Genomic DNA, 24,190 nt, shown 5'->3' with positions numbered 1-24,190 from the left:
AATGCTGCGGCTGAGCTCCTTGTAGAAAGCTTCTTTGATGTCATCAGGGTTGGTCATCGTCGGGGCATAGCAGCTGATGACTGTGGAGAAGCAATCCTTGGACAGCTTCAGACGCAGGGTCATCAGCCTGTCGTTTATCCCAAGTGGAAGGCTGTCAAGATGTCGTGCAAGTTTGGTTTGTATGGCAAAGCCCACGCCTGTTCTTGGGGTGCCATCTGGCTTCCCAATGCAGTAGAAGATGTAGCCCCCTCCATCTTCCTCCAGCTGGGTTTCACCCGCAAACCTGGTTTCACTCAGGGCTGCTATGTCCACCTGGTAGCAATCAAGCATTCTAGCAATGAGCGCTGTGCGCCTTTCTGGTCTGTCGTCTCTGTCTTAAAGGGTGCGAACATTCTAGGCACTCAGTCAGGGCATGACTCCTGGTTCTTTTCAGCAGTGCTGTCCCTAAAAAGGGCTGCTCTGACACTGTGGGAGGATACAGGCGCCGCATCTGCCCCAGTCTACGGCGGACGACCATCACCCCACAGCCGCCTGCGTGCAGAGTCGTGACTGGGAACTGCCAGCAACATCCTCTGCCTGTCCCCGTTACCACTTCCCCATCGCCACAGGGCTTGGGAAAGCTGGGTGTTGAAGGGCTAGCTCGTCGTTCCGACAATTAGACTGGTTGCCTGACCAGCACAGGTGACTTTTTTTTTTTTTAGTGAAGATGAATTGTACAGTCCCTTCCCCACTCTCTCGCCTACCGACGCTCACAGTCCCACAGGTGCAGATACTGCCACGTGTAGGACGGCCTCGGCAGGTGCAAGTTTTTTCTTCGGAATTCCGTCTTCTAGGAGGACTTCCAGCCAAGGATAAGAGCTCCCCCTGCCCTTTGGTCATCCTCTTCTGCCTTATCATCCATTGGGAAAGGTTTCCTCCTCCGCCTGGTCCGTCGTTGGGAGACTTCACATGCAGCAGGTAGTACTGGGTTACATGGTACACGTTCGCTATGCCCACCTGACGCACCAACAACAAAGACATGACGAGCTTGTTGCTATCCACAAGGTAAACGTGTCACACAAAGCCACTTGTCATAGGTGAAAGGCTCAAATTTCACAACAGAAAGCAGAATGAGCTGGAAACTGAACGACTTTGAAGCAGAACTGAGATGATTGGCATTCACATGTGACTTTGGACAGTTTTTGTAAGATGCACTTTGAGACAGATTTGTATGTGGCCTTTCTGATGCCACAACTGAGGTGGTTTTATCTGAGAAAGAACCCACCTTTTCGAAGCAACTCTGCAGCTCTTCGCTGAGAGTGCTCTGCTGAACTACCACCTGCACCCGTTGTGAACACAATCCAGAGAAAAGCATCCATTTCGAAAGCACCTGGGAATACCAGTAATGAGCAAACCCAGAACACCAAGTGTTACCACTGTGGTAAAGCGCAATCCACTGCAAGAGGTCTTTTCAAGAACTATACTTGCTATCACTGCAAGAAGTTTGGACCCTTTGCAACTGTTTGTCGTTCAAGGAACTGGATCGTCTGCCCAGAAGTTCATTTCAGAAGATCATGAGAAGATGGAAGTGGTGATGTACGCTTAAAAGAGAGGAAATGGGCCATATACAGTCACTATACACGTCGAAGGTTAACTTGTGATCTTTGTAACTGACACCTCAGTCACCCTCATCAACGATGCAGTTTTTGACGACACATGGGGTAGGAATATTTCATTGGCTAGATGTAAAACAAAACTGAGGACATATACTGGACAACAGATTCCACTGCCTGGGAAAGCTAAAGTCCAAGTTTCCCATCAATGCAAATCTGCAATGCTACCTCTTATCGTGGCCAGTGGCAGTGGTCCAAATCTACTGGGCAGAAACTGAATTCGGGGATTGGACATGGAAGCAGCGATCCTAGCGAACCAAGTAACCCTGAAATCAGCATCTGGGCTGTCAGAATGTGACCAGTTCCCCAACCTATTCAAGGATGAATTGGGTTATGTTAAGTCATGTCCAGTCACACTTCACATTGACGATAACTGCAAACCAAAATTCTACAAAGCTAGAACGGTGCCTAAAGCACTCAGGGGCAAGGTAGAGGCTGAGATTCAGAGGCTTGAAGACCAAGGCATCATTGAACCAGTGAAACACTCAGCGTGGGCAGGCCAGTGGTGCCAGATCTAAAACCTGATGGAACTGTGCATTGTGCGGTGACAACAAAGTAACGGTGAATACTGTTGCAAAGGCAAATGTGTACCCCTTGCCTAGAGTTGAAGACCTGTTCAACAAAGTTGCTGGAGGGAAATCTTTCACCAAACTTGATTTGAAGCACGCATGTCAACAGTTACCGCTTGCGGAACAATCCAAAGAATGGACCACCATCAATACACAGAAGGGCCTTTTCAGATACACTCGTTGCCCTTTGGAGTCTCAGCTGCACCAGCCATCTTCCAGCGAACAATGGACTACTTGTTGCAGGACATTCCGCAGGTTGCAGTGTTTCAGGAAGACATCCTGGTCACTGGCAGCACAGATGAAGACCACATTCTCCAGTATTTCGCAGACGTGAAGCTGAAGGTTTCCCTTTGAAGGAGAAATGTGAATTCATACCTAGGTCACCGGATCAACGCCGAGGGAGTCCAGCTCATACCCGAGAAAGCGAAGGCTATCCAGGATGTCCAAACTCCCCCAAACGCAACTGATTGGGAACAATAAATCGAGCCGAATACATGTCAAAATAACACTTAACAACCTTATCAATTCCCCCCAAAATATCTAGAAATAAAAGAATACTGGATTTAAAAGATTTCCGTTAAAACAATCCCAAAAATGCAAACAAATGTCACAAGTTACGACTCTAATACCACGAGGACAAACTAACTATACAACTTCCCCCTCACCTGTCACCAGGAATCAGGCACACCACTGGCCCAGGAGAGAACACAGAACACAGACCCGCACAGAGGCAGAAGGGGGTCACACAAGAATCGAACCCCACGACTGTCCAAGAGGGCACCCAACAGCTCGCTTGCTGGCTCAGCGACCCTTCTCCTTCCAAAGCTCGGCACCAAAGGCAAAGCAAAACCTTTCCTTCAAAACGATGTTGACTCCGAACTCATCTCAAGAGTTCAGAGCGAGAAGGACTAAGGACATGTCAGACACACATCACAACAGATTCACGTGCTTCAGTTCGGCACAGAACTGAGCACACAAGAGAACGATAGAGCAAAAAGGGGGAGAGAGAAGGAGGGAGAAAGGGAGAGGGGAAAGGGAGAGGGGAAAGGAAGAGGAGGGGAAGGGAGACAAACACACGAACAAACGCACAAATGAATGCCACGAGCCGTGACAATTGTCATGTTGATTTCCCCCGATTGATCGTTCATCGACCTTTTATCGTCTCTATTCACCAGTCTAGGTATTCATGCGTCCCCTTCATCCAAAGATTCCATATAACTGAAAGGGGATGGTCAGGTTTCAATATTAGGCAGAGAATTAATCCGGCCCGAACTGATACAGTTAAGAAAGCACGCACCCCAACGGATGGGGTGGGACAATAAGAATAATGATGATAAAAAGGAAGAAAAAAAAGAAGAAAAAAGACACGAGGTGCCACGTGTCCTCTCCTTTGTGTCTGCGACTGTATAAAGTTTGCGGTTTCTCCCTTTTCCGGCACTTCTCCGGTTGAACGACATCCAGAAGAAACTGACAAAAATCTGAGTTATCAAATCCAGCAGCTGCATCGGTACTCAGGTAACACTCCATCTCCCACTCAACTTACTATTCTTATTCTTCTTCTTCCTTTGTGCGCTGCAACTCCCACGTTCACTCGTATGTATACGAGTGGGATTTTGCGTGTATAACCGTTTTTACCCCGCCATGTATGCAGCCATACTCCGTTTTCGGGGGTGTGCATGCTGGGCATGTTCTTGTTTCCATAACCCACCAAACGCTGACATGGGTTACACGACCTTTAACGTGCGTGTTTGATCTTCTGCTTGTGTATACACACGATGTGGTTTCAGGCGCAAGCAGGTCTGCACATATGTTCACCTGGGAGATCGGAAAAATCGCCACCCTTTACCCACCAGGCGCCGTTACCGAGATTCGGACCCGGGATCCTCAGATTGAAAGTCCAACGCTTTAACCACTCGGCTATGGCGCCGGTCAACTTACTATTTATATTGCGTTTATTCCGTCTGTTTGTCTCCCTGTCGTTGATTCTAGACAGTGAAGATAATTTGGTCACCTGATTTTGAGCTTCAGAGTTAAAGAAAAATCATTCACAAAATGTCACAGTATTTGCCTTAGCTCCGTCTGGCCATAGACCTGCGGCTGGTGGAGGTGTTCCGATGGTGATGAGACGATGCCGTCAACAACGACGAGAAGACTGAAGATCTCCGAAACTCCCCGTGAAGCCGCCAAAGAATTCCATCCGAGTCTTCTGTAGTCTTGCTCAACGACTGTAAACAAAAAAACCTGAAAAAAGAAAAAAAAGGACAAAAACAACAACAACAAAAAGCAAAAAACGAAACATACAACAAGGGTATAGAGCTTCAAGAATATGCTCAAAAGCAAGATGCCTTGATAAATAAAAATAAACAATAACAACAACCAACAACAATAATATACAACAAAAAGATTAAAACAACAACAACAACAATAAACAGCAGCAGCAACAACAACAACAAAACAACCACAGAACACAAAAGAAACAACAACAACGACAAAACCTCGACAGAACAAAACAAAACATCAAACAGCGATGGACGATGCGCCCCAATGTTGTGTGAAGTGTAGTTTCTCTGTTTAACGGTGGTAAAGAAAAATCACGTCCTTTGTGGCGGGATCGCTGCACATACTAGGCCCAAGACGACGACAACAACAACAACAATAACAACAGAAAAAAATCCAGCAACAGCAAGAAAGAAAAGGAAAATCCAGTGATTCACTTGGCCCCCTAACGCCCCCTCCCACACACACACACACCCCTCCCCCCCGCCCACCCCCTGCTGGTCGCAGTCAACATACAGACCGAAACTGAGTTCTAATCTGCGAAGATACGTCCTGCACTCAGCTGTTTCATGGTTCATGTGAATCGAACTTAACAAAATTCGCTCCTAAAGGATCGCGTAATTAACGGACGAGAAGAAGAAAGAATCGTTGTTCCTCATGGAACCACACGTGTACAGCGCAATAAAACAGAATATAATACAGTGCAATACATCCTTATTCATCATCAATAAATTATGCATCTACAGGCTCGTCAATCACATCTCACAATGTCTCAGACCACAGTTGAGTCCCAAGATACACGAAACATGACAAAGGATGGACTTAGACATATTCATCCAAATATTTCTTTCCAAGACATGAATCATACAAGGAGACAAAGTTCAATATTTGTTTCCATGACATGAATCATCTTCCGACTCAAAGTTCAATATTGGGTTCCATGACATGAACTATCCTCTGAGACAAAGTTCAATATTTGTTTCACAGACATGAATCATCCTCAGAGACAAAGTTCAATATTTATTTCCAAGACATGAATTATTCATGGAGACAAAGTTCAATATTTGTTTCCAAGACATGAATTATCCTCGGAGACAAAGTTCAATATTTGTTTCCACGACATGAATTATTCATGGAGACAACGTTCAATATTTGTTTCCAAGACATGAATTATCCCCGGAGACAAAGTTCAATATTTGTTTCCAAGACATGAATTATTCATGGAGACAAAGTTCAATATTTGTTTCCAAGACGTGAATTATCCTCGGAGACAAAGTTCAATATTTGTTTCGAAGACATGAATTATTCATGGAGACAAAGTTCAATATTTGTTTCCAAGTCATGAATTATGTTCGGAGACAAAGTTCCATATTTGTTTCACAGACATGAATCATCCTCTGAGACAAATTTCAATATTTGTTTCCAAGACATGAATTATTCAAGGAGACAAAGTTCAATATTTGTTTCCAAGACATGAATTATCCTCGGAGACAAAGTTCAATATTTGTTTCCAAGACATGAATTATCCTCGGAGACAAAGTTCAATAGTTGTTTCCAAGACATGAATTATCCTCGGAGACAAAGTTCAATAGTTATTTCCAAGACATGAATTATTCAAGGAGACAAAGTCCAATATTTGTTTCCAAGACATGAATTATTCATGGAGACAAAGTTCAATATTTGTTTCCAAGACATGAATTATTCATTGAGACAAAGTTCAATATTTGTTTCCAAGACGTGAATTATCCTCGGAGACAAAGTTCAATATTTGTTTCGAAGACATGAATTATTCATGGAGACAAAGTTCAATATTTGTTTCCAAGTCATGAATTATGTTCGGAGACAAAGTTCCATATTTGTTTCACAGACATGAATCATCCTCTGAGACAAATTTCAATATTTGTTTCCAAGACATGAATTATTCAAGGAGACAAAGTTCAATATTTGTTTCCAAGACATGAATTATCCTCAGAGACAAAGTTCAATAGTTGTTTCCAAGACATGAATTATTCATGATGACAAAGTTCATTATTTCTTTCCAAGACATGAATTATTCAAGGAGACAAAGTTCAATATCTGTTTCCAAGAAATGAATTATCCATGGAGACAGCGTTCAAAGTGCCTTTACAACTTCACACTTTAACCTGGCTGAATTCTTTCGTGGGCTGTAACTGCCAAGTTGGTGGGGGGTGCATGTCGGGTATGTTGTTGTTTCCAGCTGACGTGGTTTATGGGATTTTTAACGTGCGTGTTTAATCTTCTGCATGCGTATGCACACGAAAGGACTCAGGCACTAGCAGGCATAAGAATCAGTTTCTTCTTCTTCTTCTGCTGCTGCTCTTCCTCCTTCTTCTGTTTTTTTTTTTTTTTTTTTACTTTACAGAATAAGATAAGATGAGATAAGAAGAACTTTATTATCTCATTAACATAAATTACATCAGGTGCGGCAAGACAAACGTAGACAATTACTCAACACAAAACATTAAACATGACTTAATTAAAAAGAATCAGTAACATATAAAATATTCATATAAAAAGTATTGTATATATTCATTTATATAATCAGCAAACACACGTTTTTTTCTGGCAGAAATTATCCTTGGCAGACTACACCGAAATATGAGTATTTAAAGATGAACTGTAATATTCAGCCATTCTAACACTGTCTCTGTCCACCATGTATTGTTGGATTGGCCAGTGCTCACAGATTTATCATGTGTCAAAGGAACAGATTAAAATGCACAGTACGGAGATCTCCTTGGTGGACCGAAAGAGAATCATAGCCATATATAACTCCAGTGGCTGACTACACCCACTTGTCATTTTACGAGTCTGCAAGGTGAAGAGAATAGGTCTTCTGAAAAATCCCGCCCCCTTCCACTGCTCTCAGCTTTCTCTCTCTCTCTCTCTCTCTCTCTCTCTCTCTTATTCGCATTGATTAAAGATTGGTTCAAATAGTTATAAAGGGATTAAAAACAACAACACACCAACAAATACAACCCCCCCAAAAAAAAACCCAACAAAAAACCCAACAAAACAAAACAAAAAACCAAACAAACAAACAAACAAAACGAAAACAAAAACAAACAAAAACAAAACAAAAAACAAAGCATGAGTATGTGGAAGTGTGGCAAACGAGATTACTGAAAGTTGATCCACTGAAAAAAAGAAAAGAAAAGAAAGTGTGGAGGAGGGAAGTGAAGGGAAAAGAACAGGAAGATAAAAAAATAAGATAAAAAGGAAATAAAGAAAGAAAAGAATAGTTAGAAAAGTCAGTAAAGAAAAAGAGAAACAAAAGAAGGGAAAAAGGAGTAAAAAGGGGGGTGGGGTGGGGGTGGGGGGAAGTAGGAATAAGGCAACATTGAAACACATAAATCAACCAACTGACTGCCGAGCCCTGATGACTTCAACGTGACACTAGTTTTAACTGCATTTCCTACTTTTTGTATATATTTTCAATGATGTAATTGATTTCAATGACCAAAGGTAATAGGATCCTAAGAGGAAAAAGTTCAAATGAAAGACTGGTGAGTGACATCCTGATCTGTAACGCCAAACATGAATTCATCAGTGGGGTAACAGCCCTTTTCCGACGGGTATACTTGACGGTAGGGGCGTGAACTGAGCATTTCTGCGTGCAAGTCGCATTTCAGACTGTCTCAGTATTTTCCTAAAATATAAAATGTCAGCAGTACTGTGACTCGAGATCTTGCAAGGTGATTTGTAAGTCATAATGCCTTCGGCATCACCAGCTTTCCGGTTGTTATGTAGTTGCTTTGCAGCCATATTTCAAGCTTTTCTGGCAAAGAGGGCCGCTAAAATGTTGGCCTTGAGAATCGTCATGTTGTCACCCCGGTGCAGAGCGGACGGTGTTGTCCTTGTTCTGCTCCTCTCTCTGATGTTTTGGGGTGGACTTCTTTTGCAATGCGATGACGTGGAGCAGAAAGCTGGCCCCAGGTCGGCCACCCTGAAACAGACCAGACTTACCAGCAGCAGTGGACGGTGGACGATCACAGACCCAGGCAGCGGACAGGACGGCGCCGACAGCGGACATACGACCCCTCGTCCTTCCTCCTCTGAACAGCCCAGACTGATGGACGTTATAGCGGTGCTTCACTTAATGAAGTCGGAGATGAGCTGTACGTTTGCTGATATGGAACAAGGAATCAGGGAGATCGCAGAACAAATTGCTACTCTGCAGCAGGGTATGAAAGACCTTACGGATGAGGTAGGGGTACTTAGGCAAGAAAATCAGAACTTACCAACGAACAACTCTGAACTGATGGCTAGAGTCAGTGAACTAGAGAAGAAGACAGATGATCTAGACGGGAGCTCAAATAGGAACAATTTGATTTTCTATTGCTTTTCCGGAGATCAGAATGACACAAATGAGCAACACGAGGCAAGATACAAGACCTTATCATCGTTGTAAATAAACTAGAAAGAGAAGTTTGGATTATAGAAAAGATACTATGGAACAATGACTATGCAGACGTATTTCATAAAACTTTAAACAGTGAAGACATTCATAAAAAGTTAGATAATGCTATTAATCTAATAGGTACAGATATCAGCAGTGCTTTAAGCATGTTCAAGGAGTGTAAGAATACATATGTTAAAACACAGACCAGAAGAAGATTGATTCGACCCGGAATGTGTGATTAGCAGAAGAAGTGTCAAGAGGTTATTGAGAAGAAGTCATAGAGCATCAAAGAAAGAATATCAACAAGAATATGCATTCGCCCGGCTGGAATATAAAAACTTATAAAAGAGGAAGAGAAAACAGTTTAACAATATTTTGCTTGATGAACTTGTTTCATCTGCAAAGAACCAGAAATAATTTTGGAAGAAACCAACATTAAGTAATATTACAATTGACAAGTGGTTCCAGCATTTTAGATACTTGTTAGAAATAGTTATTAGTAATGAAATGTGTGATGACAATTTGTCTGATGACGACAGGAATGAATACACGAATCGTCCTATTTCAAAAGAAGAAGTCTTACTTGCTATGAAAATATCCAAACAATTAGAGAAGTATTTCTGATAGTGATGTAAGAAGCAGAATCTTTAGGTCTATCATTAACAGTAGATTGTGAGAGTGGATAGAATAATATTACAGTTGAGTACCAAGCAGGAGTTAAGAAAGATATTCAAAAGTGAATCATATGTTTACCCTATTAGTACTTGTCCAAAAAAAGTTTTCCTACAACCACAAACTTTATGTTGCTTTTATAGATTTGGAAAAAAAGCTTTTAATTCTTTCAACAGAGGCCTATCTGGTTGAAACGGAATAAAAGGTAAGTTATTTAGATGCATTAAATGTATGTACGAAAATATTAAATGTAGGGTAAGATATGGTGCTAAACTTACAGCAGGAGTTAAACAGGGAGACGTATATAGACCTGCTTTATTTCCTATTTTTGTAAATGAATTAGCATTGCAAATAATTGATAATAGAAGGCATTGTGGTACTTTCTCATATGATGCTTTGGAATCAGTTATCATCCTGTTGGTTGATGATGTTGTTTTATTATCAGAGTCAGTTAAACAGTCTGTATAGTGCTGCTTCCTCACTTCAATTGAAGGTAAACATGAATAAAATTGATATAACTGTATTTAGAAAGGGTGTATTTAAGTGGCGGCAAAGAGATGGGTCTGTAATGGTGTAACAATGCCTGCAGTTAATAAGTACTTAGGGATATTTTTCTACACGTTTGAGTTGCTCTGCAGCGTGCAAAGATCTTGCTAGTAGAACAAAAATGCATTGTAGTGTGCGTGCGTGTGTCCTTCAGTTTAACGTCTATACACATAGTGTGATTCTAGACATACATACACACACACACACACACACACACACACACACACACACACACACACACACACACACACACGGAAGAAAAAAAGCGAAACATATACAAAGGAGCGGGAACCAAGAACACAGTTAACTGTAAACTTAATCAAATCAAAATGTCCAACTGGACTGCGAAGCAAACTTTCAGAATTTTTTGATTGCTGTGTTATCATGAGGAAGCTTCATGTTCTTAATAACAATTTTTTTAGCTGTTTTTTCAAACTGATTCATTGCAAGTCAATTCATTAAGTAGCATTTATAAAGTATTAATGCGTAGATACGCGAACACATATGGTGAGACAGACATACATCCTATATACGTGAATTCTGCAGTCAGCTGTATTCATTACTGTCTCAAGTTAATTCGGGGGGATTCTTTTTGATTTCCTTACAAAGCGTACAGAATGTTATATGACTTAAATGTGAATGGAAACAAACAATGGGTTTCAAATGTCCGCATTTGTTTGTGTGGGAATGGTTTTTGTGATGTCTGGGAACATCAAGGTGTTGGCAATATGAATGGTTTTATAAGTGTGTTTCTTCATTGATAAGTGTGTTTCTTGATTGATTGCAGGCGGCAGAAGTGGAATGATCACATTAATATAAGTGAACGATTCAGTTTGTATGGAAATTTGGTTGTACTGAGGATCGCACATATTATTTCAAAACGAACTTTTGAAATATGTAACAACACGATTTCGGTTGGTATTTCGGACTTGAATGTGCACCGTTTCAAATATAAATTATGTAATGATTTTTTTGTCATATCCATTGTGCAGGACTGCAAAAGAAGATGATGTACACTTTGTTCATGGTTGTCCAAAATTCAATGATGCTGGAAAAATATATCCATCCTAGATATTACAGACATCTAATAGTTTATCAATGTTATGCACAATACGTGATGTTACACGAAATCTTTCTTTGTTTGTGTGCAGGTTTACATATTTAGAGAATCAGCCATATCCTAGTCTTGTTTCCATTGTTTAGTTATCAGCAAATTAGTGGAGTGATGGCCTAGAGGTAACGCGTCCGCATAGGAAGCGAGAGAATCTGAGCGCGCTGGTTCGAATCACGGCTCAGCCGCCGATATTTTCTCCCCCTCTACTAGGCCTTGAGTGGTGGTCTGGATGCTAGTCATTCTGATGAGACGATAAACCGAGGTCGCGTGTGCAGCATGCATTTAGCGCACGTAAAAGAACCCACGGCAACAAAAGGATTGTTCCTGGCAAAATCCACTTCGAAGGAAAAACAAATAAAACTGCACGCAGGAAAAAAAAGAAAAAAGAAAAAAAGGGTGGCGCTGTAGTGTAGCGACGCGCTGCCCCTGGGGAGAGCAGTCCGAATTCCACACAGAGAAATCTGTTGTGATAAAAAGAAATACAAATAATAAATACAAATTACTTTATTGTCTTTTGTTGGTGTTTAAATACCCCTTCACGGGGGAGCTATGCCCAATATGTAAATAAACAATTCATTCATTAATTCATCCATACTTGACGGTGACAGCCCCCTTTCTTTGGAATCAACTTCCCCAGCCTCTCTGTCACTCATCTTCGCTGCAATCTTTCAGATCCAGTCTAAAGACCCACCTTTTCCCCTCCAGATTAATTCTCAACAGCTCATCCGTTTCCAATATGAACTAAAATGACTATTTGCGAGTAAGTGAGTTTTGGTAGTTTCAGGATTTGTTGGTGGTATATTGATTGTATATTATTTACATGCAAGAAAGAAAGGAGGTACGAAAGGACAAGACAAGACAAAAGTTTTTACTTTTTCATTTATTAAAGAAAAAAAATCTGACTAGCCACAAAATCTATAACTTTGAAATAACCTTTCGTCAATAAAAGAAAATCTATCTATCTATGATATATATGTACATCCTTGAATTGTACATTCCAACTCGTCACCTTCGTTCTGCTTCTGATACCAGGCTTTTAAAACTCACTATTGTTAAAAAAAAAAGAAAAAAGAAGGAACAGTGTCAACGATCTATTTCTTTCCAGGTTCCGTCATTGTGGAACGAACTACCAGAAAATTTGCGTCATTCTGTCTCTCTGAAATCTTTAAAGTCTGCTCTGAAAACACATCTTCTCCAACAGCAGTAACAGTAGGTTGTGTGTGTGTGTGTGTGTGTGTGTGTGTGTGTGTGTGTGTGATCTGGTTTTGGGTGCATGTTTCGTTGTGGAGAGGCTGTTTGCCGTATGTGTGTTCAGTGCAGGCCAGAAACAAGTTATAACAGGTCAAGACCTAAACTATTTTAGGTTCATTTTGTTAGGCTGTATAAGTAACAGCTTATCCGAATAAAATGCGCAGGGTATGAATTGATATTAGCAACCAGCTATTTCAATGGCTTTCATTAGATTCTGTAATTCATGTTTGAGCCAATGTGACAATTTTGATTGAAGGTAATTTGTGTGGACTTACACCGAGTCCAAAAATTATAAACTTCTTTAGATAGGCTATACACAAACAGTCCAAAAATAATCAGCTAGCCTGACTGTTTAACTCTGACCTGATTCTTCCTGCATGAATTCTGACCTGGACCTTCTGGTATCAACTCTGACATGAATATCCCTTAAATGAACTCTGACCCGAGTCTTCCGGAATCAACTCTGTCTGAATCTTCCTCAACAATCCTGACGTAATTTTCATGTACCAAGTCTGACCTGAAATCTCCTGTATGAACTCTGACACAATTCTTCCTCTATGAACTCTGATCTAAACATTCCCTATTCCTCCAGCCATGAGAGTGGTTCCTGCCATCCTGCTGTTCCTGGCACTGGTTGCCGTGTGCTGGGGCAAAAAGCCCCACATCCTCTTCATCATGGCTGACGACTGGGGCTGGGGGGACGTGAGCTGGAGCGAGTATGCTCAGATCCCCACCCCTAGGCTGCAAGAGCTGAGGGCAGAAGGTCTGGAACTGATGCAGTTCTACAATCAGCCCAAGTGTACTGCCGCACGGGCTGCTCTCATGACGGCCAGGTGACGATTGGGATGCTGCTTCTGTTGTTGTTGATGCTGTTCTTGTTGGTAGTGGTGATGGTGTGTGTGTGTGTGTGTGTGTGTGTGTGTGTGTGTGTGTGTGTGTGTGTGTGTGTGTGTGTGTGCGCGCACACACATGCGTCTGCATTTCCATTGCTTGAATATTTTAAGAAATTTAAACCATCAGCAGTTACCAAGTGAAGATTGGAAACTGAAAGCGTTTGCGTTTCGCAGAGCCTCCTGATTTTACGGGCTGATTCTAAGCACAAAAATCGTTTATTCCTAGCCAAGAAACTCATTCATTTTGTTTTGTTGGTGCTGTTGTAACTACTGTTGTTGTTGTTGTTGTTGCTGCTGCTGCTGCTATTGCTACTACAACTGTTGGTGGTGGTGGTGCTGTTGTTTTAAGTCCTTTTTGTCGCCGCCTTGAGTTGAAATTCTATTATATGAACAGTGCTTGGAGTTCGATATCATGATCTACATTGTGTCTGCAAATCCAGAATGTGTGTACTTTATTTTTTATCGTCTGTCATTCCACATCTCTCTCTATCTCTTCCTCTCTTTTCATGTTGAAATGGTTTTCTTGCCTTCTCTCTTCTTTGGTTTTCGCCTTTGGTTAACCTACACATGCGAAGTTTGGGTTTAACATAGCGTTTGCTCTTCAATTTGTGACCTATCATTTTCCCACCTTTTTTGTGTGGTATCATTCTTATGGAAGAGTGAGCTATGTATGTATGTATGTATGTATGTATGTATGTATATTACATATGCATTGTATATGTGTTATGTATATACAGAACTCAGAATTCAGAATGTTTTAATGTAAGGCCACCAACCTATATACATATGGCTATACGTGTTGTACACACTCATATAAAAAAAAGCAAACCTTTAGCAGGATGAAAAACAAAATTTAGAGAGAAATACTGAAATGCAAACAAACGAAAATAACGAGCTGAGGGGATTTATGTATTGTGTATATACAGAGAGAGAGAGAGACACAGAAACCATTGACTTGTCTATATAACTGGTCTTTTTGCAGATGTATCTAGTGACTCACTGACCACTTAATCAATATGGCAGATACCCGTACAAGATGGGCTTGCAGAGCAATCGGGTGTTCAACAGGGTGACTAACAATACCCTGGACATGAGCCTGAAGATTCTTCCTGGCTACTTCAAAGATCTTGGGTACCACACCCACATGGTGGGAAAGTGGCACCTTGGACATTGCAACCATAACGCCACTCCCATTGGCAGAGGGTGAGAAGGGCAACCGTTGAAATCAACATATTGCATGAAACTCTTCTGTGTGTCTCTGCGTCTCTACCTGTAAATCTTTTGGTTTCCCTGTCTCCATGTTTTTCTGTCCCTCTGTCTGTCTATCTTAATTTCTCTTTATCTCTGCCTGTCTGTTTTCCCCTCTCTCTGTATTTAGCATTTATAGATTATCAGAGCAAAGTTGAACTGAATCATTGATGTTTGTTTGTTTCAAACTGTTTCATCCACATCAGTCTGGATTTAGAGAAAACCATATATGTATCGCTTATCTAACCACGTGGGTTAACAGACTCCTGACTGCTTTTAACTAATCATCGTTTGAAAACAAAACATAACGTCTTATAACCTTTTATGGCCAGTGGGGCAGTGAAATCATGCCCACTCTGTCTAGTGGCTCGGCATAGGAAGGCGGGGCCCAGTCCTCCCCTTCGGCTGTTTTAACCTTCCCCAACCACGTCAGGAACCTGTTTACACCTGGATGGAGTGAGGAAGATCGGAGTAGAGTGCCTTTCCCTAAGGACACAACACCATGCGGAAATGGGGATTCGAACCCTGTTCACTGGTGAACACTGGATCACAAGTCCAACACCTAACCGAGTCAGTACCAGTACTTACAGTACAGTTTGTAATTCGTTTGGCGTCATAGATCACATACTCATGAACAGCGTGCGCGTGCATGTGAACGTATATGACCTTCCACCCCCAGTGTTTTCTTTCAAATGTGCACAGGTTCGATACCCACTTCGGATCTTTTTTCAACACGGACAATCACTTCACATTTACAACAAACGGGCTCTATGACTGGAACTATAACAACGAAGTCTACTTTGCGGCCAACGGAACTTACTCAGCCCATCTGGTCTCCAACCACACGCAGTACGTGCTGGAGAAGCACTTTGGCGATGAGACCACAAAAGAGGAGCCCGTCTTCGTGTACGTTCCTTATCTGGTGCCCCACAAGCCTGCTATGGTAAGTGATAGGAAGGGGCCTCACGCGAGTTTCGCCTCTTGGATGAGTCTCGTTTGACAACCGCTGTGAGAAAGAAATCAGCGTGTTTCTGAACCTTTTGGTTCATCGTGGTAGTCGTCGTCGTCGTTTTTGTTGTTATTGTTGTTTTAACACACGGCAAAAACAGCTTGCAGAGGAGAGTAGTTATAACCCATGTCAGTGAAGCAGAAAAGTAAACGCATTATGGGAGAGCGTGCCTGGGATTTTAAAACGCTGCACAGTCACAATAGTAACAGAATGCCTGCCAAATTCATAACGCGTAAGCCAGAATGCTTTGGAATTCTGTGGCTGATATATGAAAATATTTCATGAGTGACAAGAGGATTCTCTCAATGGTATCGTGGTTGTTAATCATACTGCATACCTATGCTCCTTATATTAGAACTGGCTGAATCTGACAGTCAAACAATTTGAAAAATATATTCGACGAATGCTCTCCATTTGACCAAAGTGTTATTCAAGCTATTACACCCTTCCGAGCACGCTTACAGAGGTCATTTAAAGCAGTGACAGTCGATTAGAGAGAATAATGTCAACGAATTTATACATATTGACAGTTGCGTATTATTACCATATGACCATTCTCAGCGAGAAAGGCCACCATTCCTAAAACAACCAACATTTGAGTTTCAAGGTTCACAATCCAGATAGCTGAGTGTGGAGTCTAGTGATATTATAATATAATAGTAATAATAATACATTGTTCTCATATGGCGCAAAACTCCCCGTGAAATGGGCTCTAAGTGCATGACATGAGACAATACATATACAATGGTGCATTGTACCACACAAGAGCACATGAGGACACAGAATGGAAAAACAAAATCTATATACAACAATACAATACTACAAATTGCAGATATGAATAATTGCAGGAAAAAGGCACACAAAACACCACACACACACACACACACACACACACACACACACACACACACACACACACACACACACACACACACAGCATACACCAACCCACAAGCACACAGACTACAGAAATACACCAATAGAGGGGAACACAAGGGGAGTGTAGAGGTTGGGAAGAGACATACAAAGGACTAAGCTTCGTCACATCCAAAGGCCATTTTGAACAGGTGGGTTTAAGTTTTCCTTTGAAAGAGGACAGAGTTGGTGAGTGCCAGAGTTCCAGAGGAAGAGAACTCCAGACAGAAGGTGCTTGATACTACTGAAAAGCCCTTTGACCAAATGTCTTTGAAGAGACTTCGGGGACTCGAGGGCGCTTTTCTCCAGAAGACCTGAGAGAACGGCATGGAGTGTAAATGTGAAGGACAGAAGTTAAGTAAGATGGGAGAGAACCTTCAAAGTAGCGATATGCTAATGTGGCAATTTTGTACGAATTTTGTACTGGATGGGCAATCGATAAAGTTGACGCTAGAGAGGGGTAACATGGGTTTTTTTTTAAATTCCAACAATTTTTTTTAATTCCTCATCATTCACCCATCCATTCCACAAATCTTACATTCATGATTTTTGTTTTTTTTTACTTTTCAAAAATGATTCTGGCAGCATTGTTCAGGATCATCTGAAGGCGTGATATCAGATCAGAAGGCAAACCAGCGAGTAGTGAACTGCAGTAGTCAATGCGACTGAGAATCAATGAACAGACAAGCTGACAGATTGCTTCAACAGTCAGATACGGTCGAATGGTACGGATTTTTCTCAGCTGGAAGTTTGCAGTTTTACATAAATTATTGACATGGGCATGCATGGACAGAACTGAATCAAAACATGCACCTAGGTTTCTAACAGAATTTTGAAAGTTGACAACAGCATTGCAGACAGTAAAGGTATGGTCCGAAACATGACCAAGCAGAGGCCTAAAGCCTTCAAGCATGGCTTCTGTTTTGACATCATAGAGTCTGAGTTTGTCAGTCAGCATCCATTCTTTCACTGCAACAAGGTACATCTTAATGTTTTTGTGCAGGATAGCGAAAGAACGTGGGGAAGAAAATTTTATGAGTTGGGTGTCATCTGCGAACTTGTGAAAATCACATCGATATTCACTGATGATGTCGGAAAGTGGCTGAGTGTACATGTTTACAATCTTTGTGATAACTGAAAGAAGCCAATTTGAGCACAGTTTAAACAGATCAGCAGGCAGATGATCCAGACCACAACATTTAGTGGGGTACTGACCAAGCAAATCACGGATTGTGTTCTCGGAGACAGATTCAAATGCAGTCAATGGGACGCCATTGAAAGTATCTGAGTGACCGTCAGGAGCTGGACTGGTGGAGTCTAGTTCAATGCGAATGTCAGAAATTTTCTGATCGAAGAATTCGCAGAATTCATCAGGAAGATCAGATGGAGAGATTGTTGAAGGGAGAACAGGATGTTTAGAAATACCAAAAAGTTCATCAGTGACTTGAAGATGAATATTTTGTACATTTACATTCAGACAAGCGAGCAAGAAAATGCTAAATTTTTGCATTGTCTTGAAGTGATTTAACTCACTCAGTACGGCCAGTCCTCTCTTCTCCTCTACACAGACCCCTCGGATGTCCAGTGAGTGTCTGAATGACCCAACCTTTAGCTTCCGTCGTCAGAATTGTGGTATTCTTTGTCAACATTCACCTCTTCAGTATAAGAGCCTTCCACTTGCAATATTTTGATGGTGGTAATTGGGGTGAAACGCTGTTGACGTTGTCTCTTTCGCCGTTCGTATGGAGAGAGTTAAGACAGGAGCGTTTGTGGATGAGTATTTGGCGGTGAATGGTACAGTGAATGGATCGCCATTTTCTCACTCTGACTGCCTCAGCTTCCGTTTGGAAGTTTTTGATATCTGCTGTTATCTAAGGGGCTGAGGGACGGTCAGTTACGTGCCTGGTACACACAGGTGACAGAAACAAACAGATTATCAGACAGAAAGGCAACCGTCGTCCAGACCTGCAGGATATCTTAATTCCGCGCCGGTGGTTAACATTTGTGTCTTTGGTGAGCTCGTTGATTACGATGAAAACAAGGCTGGAGAACACATTTCACCCTGTTTTAAACCACGAGGACAAAGAAAAGCCTATGTTAAATCAGCACCGGCGCGTTCACACACCAACACATATACTTTTCAGTGAAGTCAGAAATTTGCCTCTGATTCAATTTAAAGTTTACTATTTACTATACACTGTGTCTCCTTAATGACTTGAAGATTATCTTAAAATCTGGAACATAAAGTTTTCTGTGTCTTGATAGTTGCCTTTGAACAAAAGTCATGTGAGTTAGTACGTGCTCAGTGAATCATCGTTTATGCCTGAAACAAGCTTGTTAGCTACATATCACTTCTGGCACACGTGCTTCATTCCATATCGTAAGCCGTTTATTTGATATAAATCTGTGCAAATATTCAGCCGAGAAAGTCCACGGTAATTGTCAGCTTGATTCAAGTCACCTTTTTTATGCAGTACAGCGTAGGACAGCATGAAAGTGAGTCTGTGCGTGAGTCAGCACGTATGTGTGTGCCTGAGCGCGTGTGTGCGTGCGCGTGCGTGCGTTTGTACGAGTGTGCTTGCGTGGGTGGGTGATCGTATGTCTGTATTTATGCGCTCATGAGCGAGCATGTGCGTACAAAATAACGTGTGCGTACATGTGTAATGACTCGCTGTCCACCTCATCCACTTTTGTCCCTCTCCCTTTCCTTTCTTTCTATTTTGTCTTACCCCCCCCCTCTCTCTCTCTCTCATTCAAACACATGTGATATGCTTTGTCCACAATGTAAAGAATCAACTGAGGCTGAAGTCTGTAAGGAATATCGGAGAAAAATATATTTAATCAAAAATGTTATCAATGATCTTATCCATTCAAGTTGCATGAAACTACGTAAAACGATTTGCACCTTATTTCTTCAGAATGTTTCAATGGGTTATGGTTTATGTGTTCTTTACTTTTTGATATGCGGCTTCCTTATCTCTGTTTTCACGGGATTATGGCTTTTCAATAAAACGTCTGAGTCTGCTTCCACACCCACCACACCCCACCCCCACCCCCACACCCCACCCTTCTTTTTCTTTCTCCAGGTGCCACAAAGTTATATTGATAATACCAGCTGTAAGAATCTGCCCAAATACGTCATGATCAAAGGGGAAAACGTGACAAACGACCGCCGCATTTATTGCGGCATGGTGGCGGCCATGGATGAAGGCATCGGCAACATCACTGACACCCTCAGAAGCTTGGGCGTCATCGACGATTTCATCATCGTCGTCACGAGCGATAACGGAGGTGCTGTGAATGTCGGTGCTGGTAACTACCCGCTGAGAGGAAACAAGCAGACGGTATACGAGGTGAGGTGGGAGTGGGGGATAGGGGTGTGTGGAGGGGGGAGAGTGAATGTGTGTGTGTGTGTGTGTGTGTGTGTGTGTGTGTGTGTGTGTGTGTGTGTGTGTGTGTGTAATCTCCATTTCTCTCTGTATCTATGTGTCTGTGGATGTATAAGTGAGCATTTGTGTTGAAATCGTCTGTGTTCCAAGTTGGGGACAATGAAATAAAAAATAACTGAACTGGAACATGTGTGTGTGTGTGTGTGTGTGTGTGTGTGTGTGTGTGTGTGTGTGTGTGTGTGTGTGTGTGTGTGTGTGTGTGTGTGAGTGTTGTGTGCGTGTGGGGGAGACGTGTGTGCCTGCGTCTGTGTCTCTGTGTCTGTCTCTGTGTCTGTGTTCGCACATGTACAGGGAGGAACGAGGGTTCGAACCTTGCTCCGAGCCCCAAGGTTTCTGAACCCGTGTAATTCGAAGGGAGAGTACAACGGATTGATTCACGTCACTGACGTCCTGCCCACCCTGATGGATGCTGCTGGAGGGGACCTGTCTGTGCTGCCAGGTATTTCCAGTCTTGCCCTATTCATGTGTGTCATTCAAAAGACGTAGTTCTATGGTGGGTTCACCCGAACACAATTTTTGTTAGTGTATGTGTGTAGTAAGGTTACAAAAGATGTATTCTTATGGAAAAGTTGCAATAATCCCTTAATGATGGTCTTGTTGAATGACCTGCCGTTATCATTGTCATTATCTCTAAATGTTTGTCTGTCTGTCTGTCTCCGTCCCCCCCAGCGCCCCCCCCCCCCCCCCCCCCCCGCATTTTCTCTTTGGTGCCTTCGCAGTCATGTATACGGGGTCATGTTAAAAAACTGGAATTACAGAGACGTCGTCATCTTGGACAGGGAACTGCTGTAACTAGGTCAGCTATCAGGGAGAGAGAGAGTGAGAGAGAGAACGACTAAAGTAACCATTACAATTCCAACACAGACCTCAACCCACAGCATATCAGTAACACTCAAGCTCCCCCTCACCCCCCACCCCCTCGTCCTCATTATTATTGCATTGACCGATATCATATCGATGACAAAATCCTCTTCCCTCATCATCTTCATCATTGCATTGACCGATATCATATCGATGACTCTCAAGCCTGCTCCTGTTCTTCCTCCTTCTTCTCCCCTTCCTACTCTTCAACATCATCATCACCGTCGTCATTGCATCGACCAACATCATATTGATGACACTCAAACCACGTCCTTATCATCTTCATCATTGCATTGACCCGTATCCTATCGACAACACTCAGACCTCCTCCTCCTGCTCCTCCTCAATGCAGATGACATGGACGGAATGAGTGCCTGGCCCTACATCAAGTTCGGACACCCCACTAACCGTCACTGGATGGTCTACAACATTGACAGCGAGAGAAAGCTGGGTGCTATCCGCTTCAAGAATGGCACGGCCAACTTCAAGTTCATCTACACCAATGCCACTCCTTAGTAAGTCTTTATTGTCTTGTTGCTGTTATTGTTTCTTAGTTATGAGTTGGAACAGTTGTTGCAATTTAGAACAATGCAGGCCATACGCTTCGTTTTTGTGTTTAATGACACATCAAGCAATAATAACAGGATGGGAAAGTTAACAGGTGTTGGAAAAATGATAAATAACAAAGAAGTATTGATGGCGGTGCTCTCAGAGAGACAAGACACAGAATTTCAAGCCTGTGCTTCATTTTAGCGCATCTCCTTCCGCCAGTTTTGCACACAAGCAACTGAGAAGTACAGAGACATAAACCCACAAAGTTCCACAGAAAGGAAGCTCAGAGTCCTGAGAAGTACAGAGACATAAACCCACAAAGTTCCACAGAAAAGAAGCTCCGAGTCCTGAGAAGTACAGAGACATAAACCCACAAAGTTCCACAGAAAAGAAGCTCCGAGTCCTGTCATATATCATTCATTTGACACGTAACACACAGCAACAACGGGGGAAAGAAATATACAATACAAACATAAACAGTGTTTGACGACACAGTTTGGTCTACAACGTGCGACGTAGAACAGACAGAAGAGATAAATGCATTGTAACGTACCTCCCGATGCGCGTTTGGTATGACTGGAAACTGAAGGAGATAGTAAGAGGGGTGATATGGGCTGGGGGGGGGGGGGGGGGGGGGGGGGTTGGAGGGCAGAGGGCGATTAATCAACAAACATGTTCTGTTGTACATCGTTTCAAACCGTTGCTGCTTATAACGCCTCCTAATAAGATTGTGTGCAAAAAATTAGGAGATACAAACAAACAAGCCCGGACACTTCCTGAATTAATGGAGGATCTTGTGATTATTTCACATTCATTTCTGAATGCTATGTTGATGGGCAAATATGAGTTTCCTGTGAATGTATCCACCAGGAAAAGAAATGAAGTGAGTGAGTGAGTGAGTGAGTGTGTGTGTGTGTGTGTGTGTGTGTGTGTGTGTGTGTGTGTGTGTGTGTGTGTGTGTGTGTGTGTGTGCATGCGTGCGAGAGGTTGTGTGTGTGTACGTGTGTGTGTGCACGCGTGAGAGCGTGCACGAGCGTGTGCATGTGCGTGTGCGTGTATAATAAACACACCTATTTAGAAATGGAAATGAACAATCATTTAGGCATGGAGATGAAATGATTAACAAATAGTAAAGAGTGGTAACTCTCTCCATTCACAAGGTACACAACTTCAAGTCAGTGCTCCTTACCCACCAACCCCACAAACCCCATCAAATATTTTGACCACCTTCGAACTGGAAACACAACAACAAAAGCCATTTACGTATTATTTACCTTTCCAGTGAAGTGGGCTACAGATACCTGGACCCACGCCCCCCAGCCGAGCAAGAGGAAGACCCAAGGAAGGCCGGGTACCGCAGCACCGGGGCCTACTACCTGTACAACCTGGACACCAATCCCGACGAGAGAGTGCCGGAAGGAGACAGGTTCCCGGACGCAGCCCTGGCCAACCCAGACATCTTCCAGATGATGAAGCAGAAGCTGGAAAACCTCACTGCAGAGGAGGTAGATCCACCCGTCTACGGATCTTTGGCAGGCACCGGATTTAAGGATGGAGGGTATTTCAATGTGAAGGGCTGTTAAGAAGATAACGGTCGAATGCGATAAATTAAGGTGGGGGAGAAAAAAAAAGAAGTCGAAATGAGGCCAGGAGCATTCAATAGAAATAACATGGGATATGATCGAGTTGTTTTTCCAGTCATGTGGGTGAAAACCCACGATTCAAAAACTTTCCAGAGTTACCAGGAAAGTGTCTTATTCGAAATGAGGAGAAAATAAAAAGGAAAGAAATATATTGTCCCCCCGCCCCCACCTGCCTCTACGTTACACGGACCCCGCACCCTTCCCCCCAAAAGTAAATCGTTGCTAACACGTAATTCATTCTGGCAGTTTTGTCCATAGGAATTCAAAAGAAGATGATATTTCGAATGTTTTGTTAAAAAAACAAACAAACAAGAAAACAACCCGCGAGTAACTGTCAGTCTTTATGTCAAAGGAGTGGACGAAAAAAAAAGAAAAGTAAAATGGAACCAAGAGCGTTAAGAAATACACCATTATCAAGAAGATGAAGAAAAGGAAAACAGCAGTCAGCTTTCCTCATTGAATTCAGTATTCATATTAAAAAAAAAGTAGACCCATTTAGAACCCCAACCCGATGCCCCGTAATAATTTCCCAAACCTGTGGAAGAGAAGCAGGATTTATTCGATAAGAGAAAATCAATAACACCGGAAATAAATGTAAATGTTTGAAATTCGTTGATCAAGTTGCCTAGACTACATCTAGTGTGAAAAAGAAATGTTTGGAGTTTTCTGTTAGCTTTTAAGGTAATCGGACGCCGTGTTCATTTAGTTTATGTTTCTGTGCCATCTCTTTGATTGATCTTAAGAGATTACATGAAGAAGGAAAATAAAGAAGGAAAAGAAAACGAAAAGATTCAGCGTGTTGGATGAGTTTGCAAGTGAATGGAACTGTGTGGTCGTGATATAAAAAAGAACTTCGGTGCTAAATTTTGAACTCTTGGCGTTCTTCCTGTAACCATGAACGAATTTCATCAAACGATTGGGCATGGCAGCGCACATCGCAGTGAGAGAGAGAGAGAGAGAGAGAGAGAGAGAGAGAGAGAGAGAGAGAGAGAGAGAGAGAGAGATTGTCATAATGAACAGTGCTCAGAATGCATATACTGAAACATTACTTACTTACTTAGGCCCATCACTCCCCCTGGAGCATAGGCCGCCGACAACAGTCCGCCAGAGTCCTCT

General features: G+C 42.3%; 1 protein-coding gene across 1 annotated transcript; it reads left to right on the top strand.

Moving 5' to 3' along the window:
* The first annotated feature begins 2,446 nt into the window (after nucleotides 1–2,446).
* LOC143283795 (arylsulfatase B-like) lies at nucleotides 2,447–23,864 on the top strand. The gene is made up of 9 exons (XM_076590166.1): nucleotides 2,447–2,563; nucleotides 3,634–3,736; nucleotides 13,097–13,337; nucleotides 14,421–14,600; nucleotides 15,348–15,588; nucleotides 19,656–19,922; nucleotides 20,310–20,457; nucleotides 21,232–21,394; nucleotides 22,714–23,864. The coding sequence occupies exons 1-9, from the start codon at nucleotides 2,447–2,449 to the stop codon at nucleotides 23,012–23,014; spliced, it is 1,761 nt and encodes a 586-aa protein (XP_076446281.1). The 3' UTR covers nucleotides 23,015–23,864.
* Nucleotides 23,865–24,190: the final 326 nt, after the last annotated feature.

This window comes from Babylonia areolata, chromosome 7 (genome assembly GCF_041734735.1).
Source record: "Babylonia areolata isolate BAREFJ2019XMU chromosome 7, ASM4173473v1, whole genome shotgun sequence".
Taxonomy (NCBI): domain Eukaryota; kingdom Metazoa; phylum Mollusca; class Gastropoda; order Neogastropoda; family Buccinidae; genus Babylonia; species Babylonia areolata.
Note: the sequence above shows the minus strand (reverse complement) of the source record. Positions and strands in the feature narration are given on the sequence as shown.

Excerpts from the sequence above, each read along its gene's own strand:
- LOC143283795 (XM_076590166.1), top strand. The coding sequence starts at position 2,447 with ATGGACTACTTGTTGCAGGACATTCCGCAGGTTGCAGTGTTTCAGGAA. Across the intron at positions 13,338-14,420 it reads GCTGCTCTCATGACGGCCAG|ATACCCGTACAAGATGGGCT; the intron begins GTGACGATTGGG and ends TCAATATGGCAG. Across the intron at positions 14,601-15,347 it reads GCCACTCCCATTGGCAGAGG|GTTCGATACCCACTTCGGAT; the intron begins GTGAGAAGGGCA and ends AAATGTGCACAG.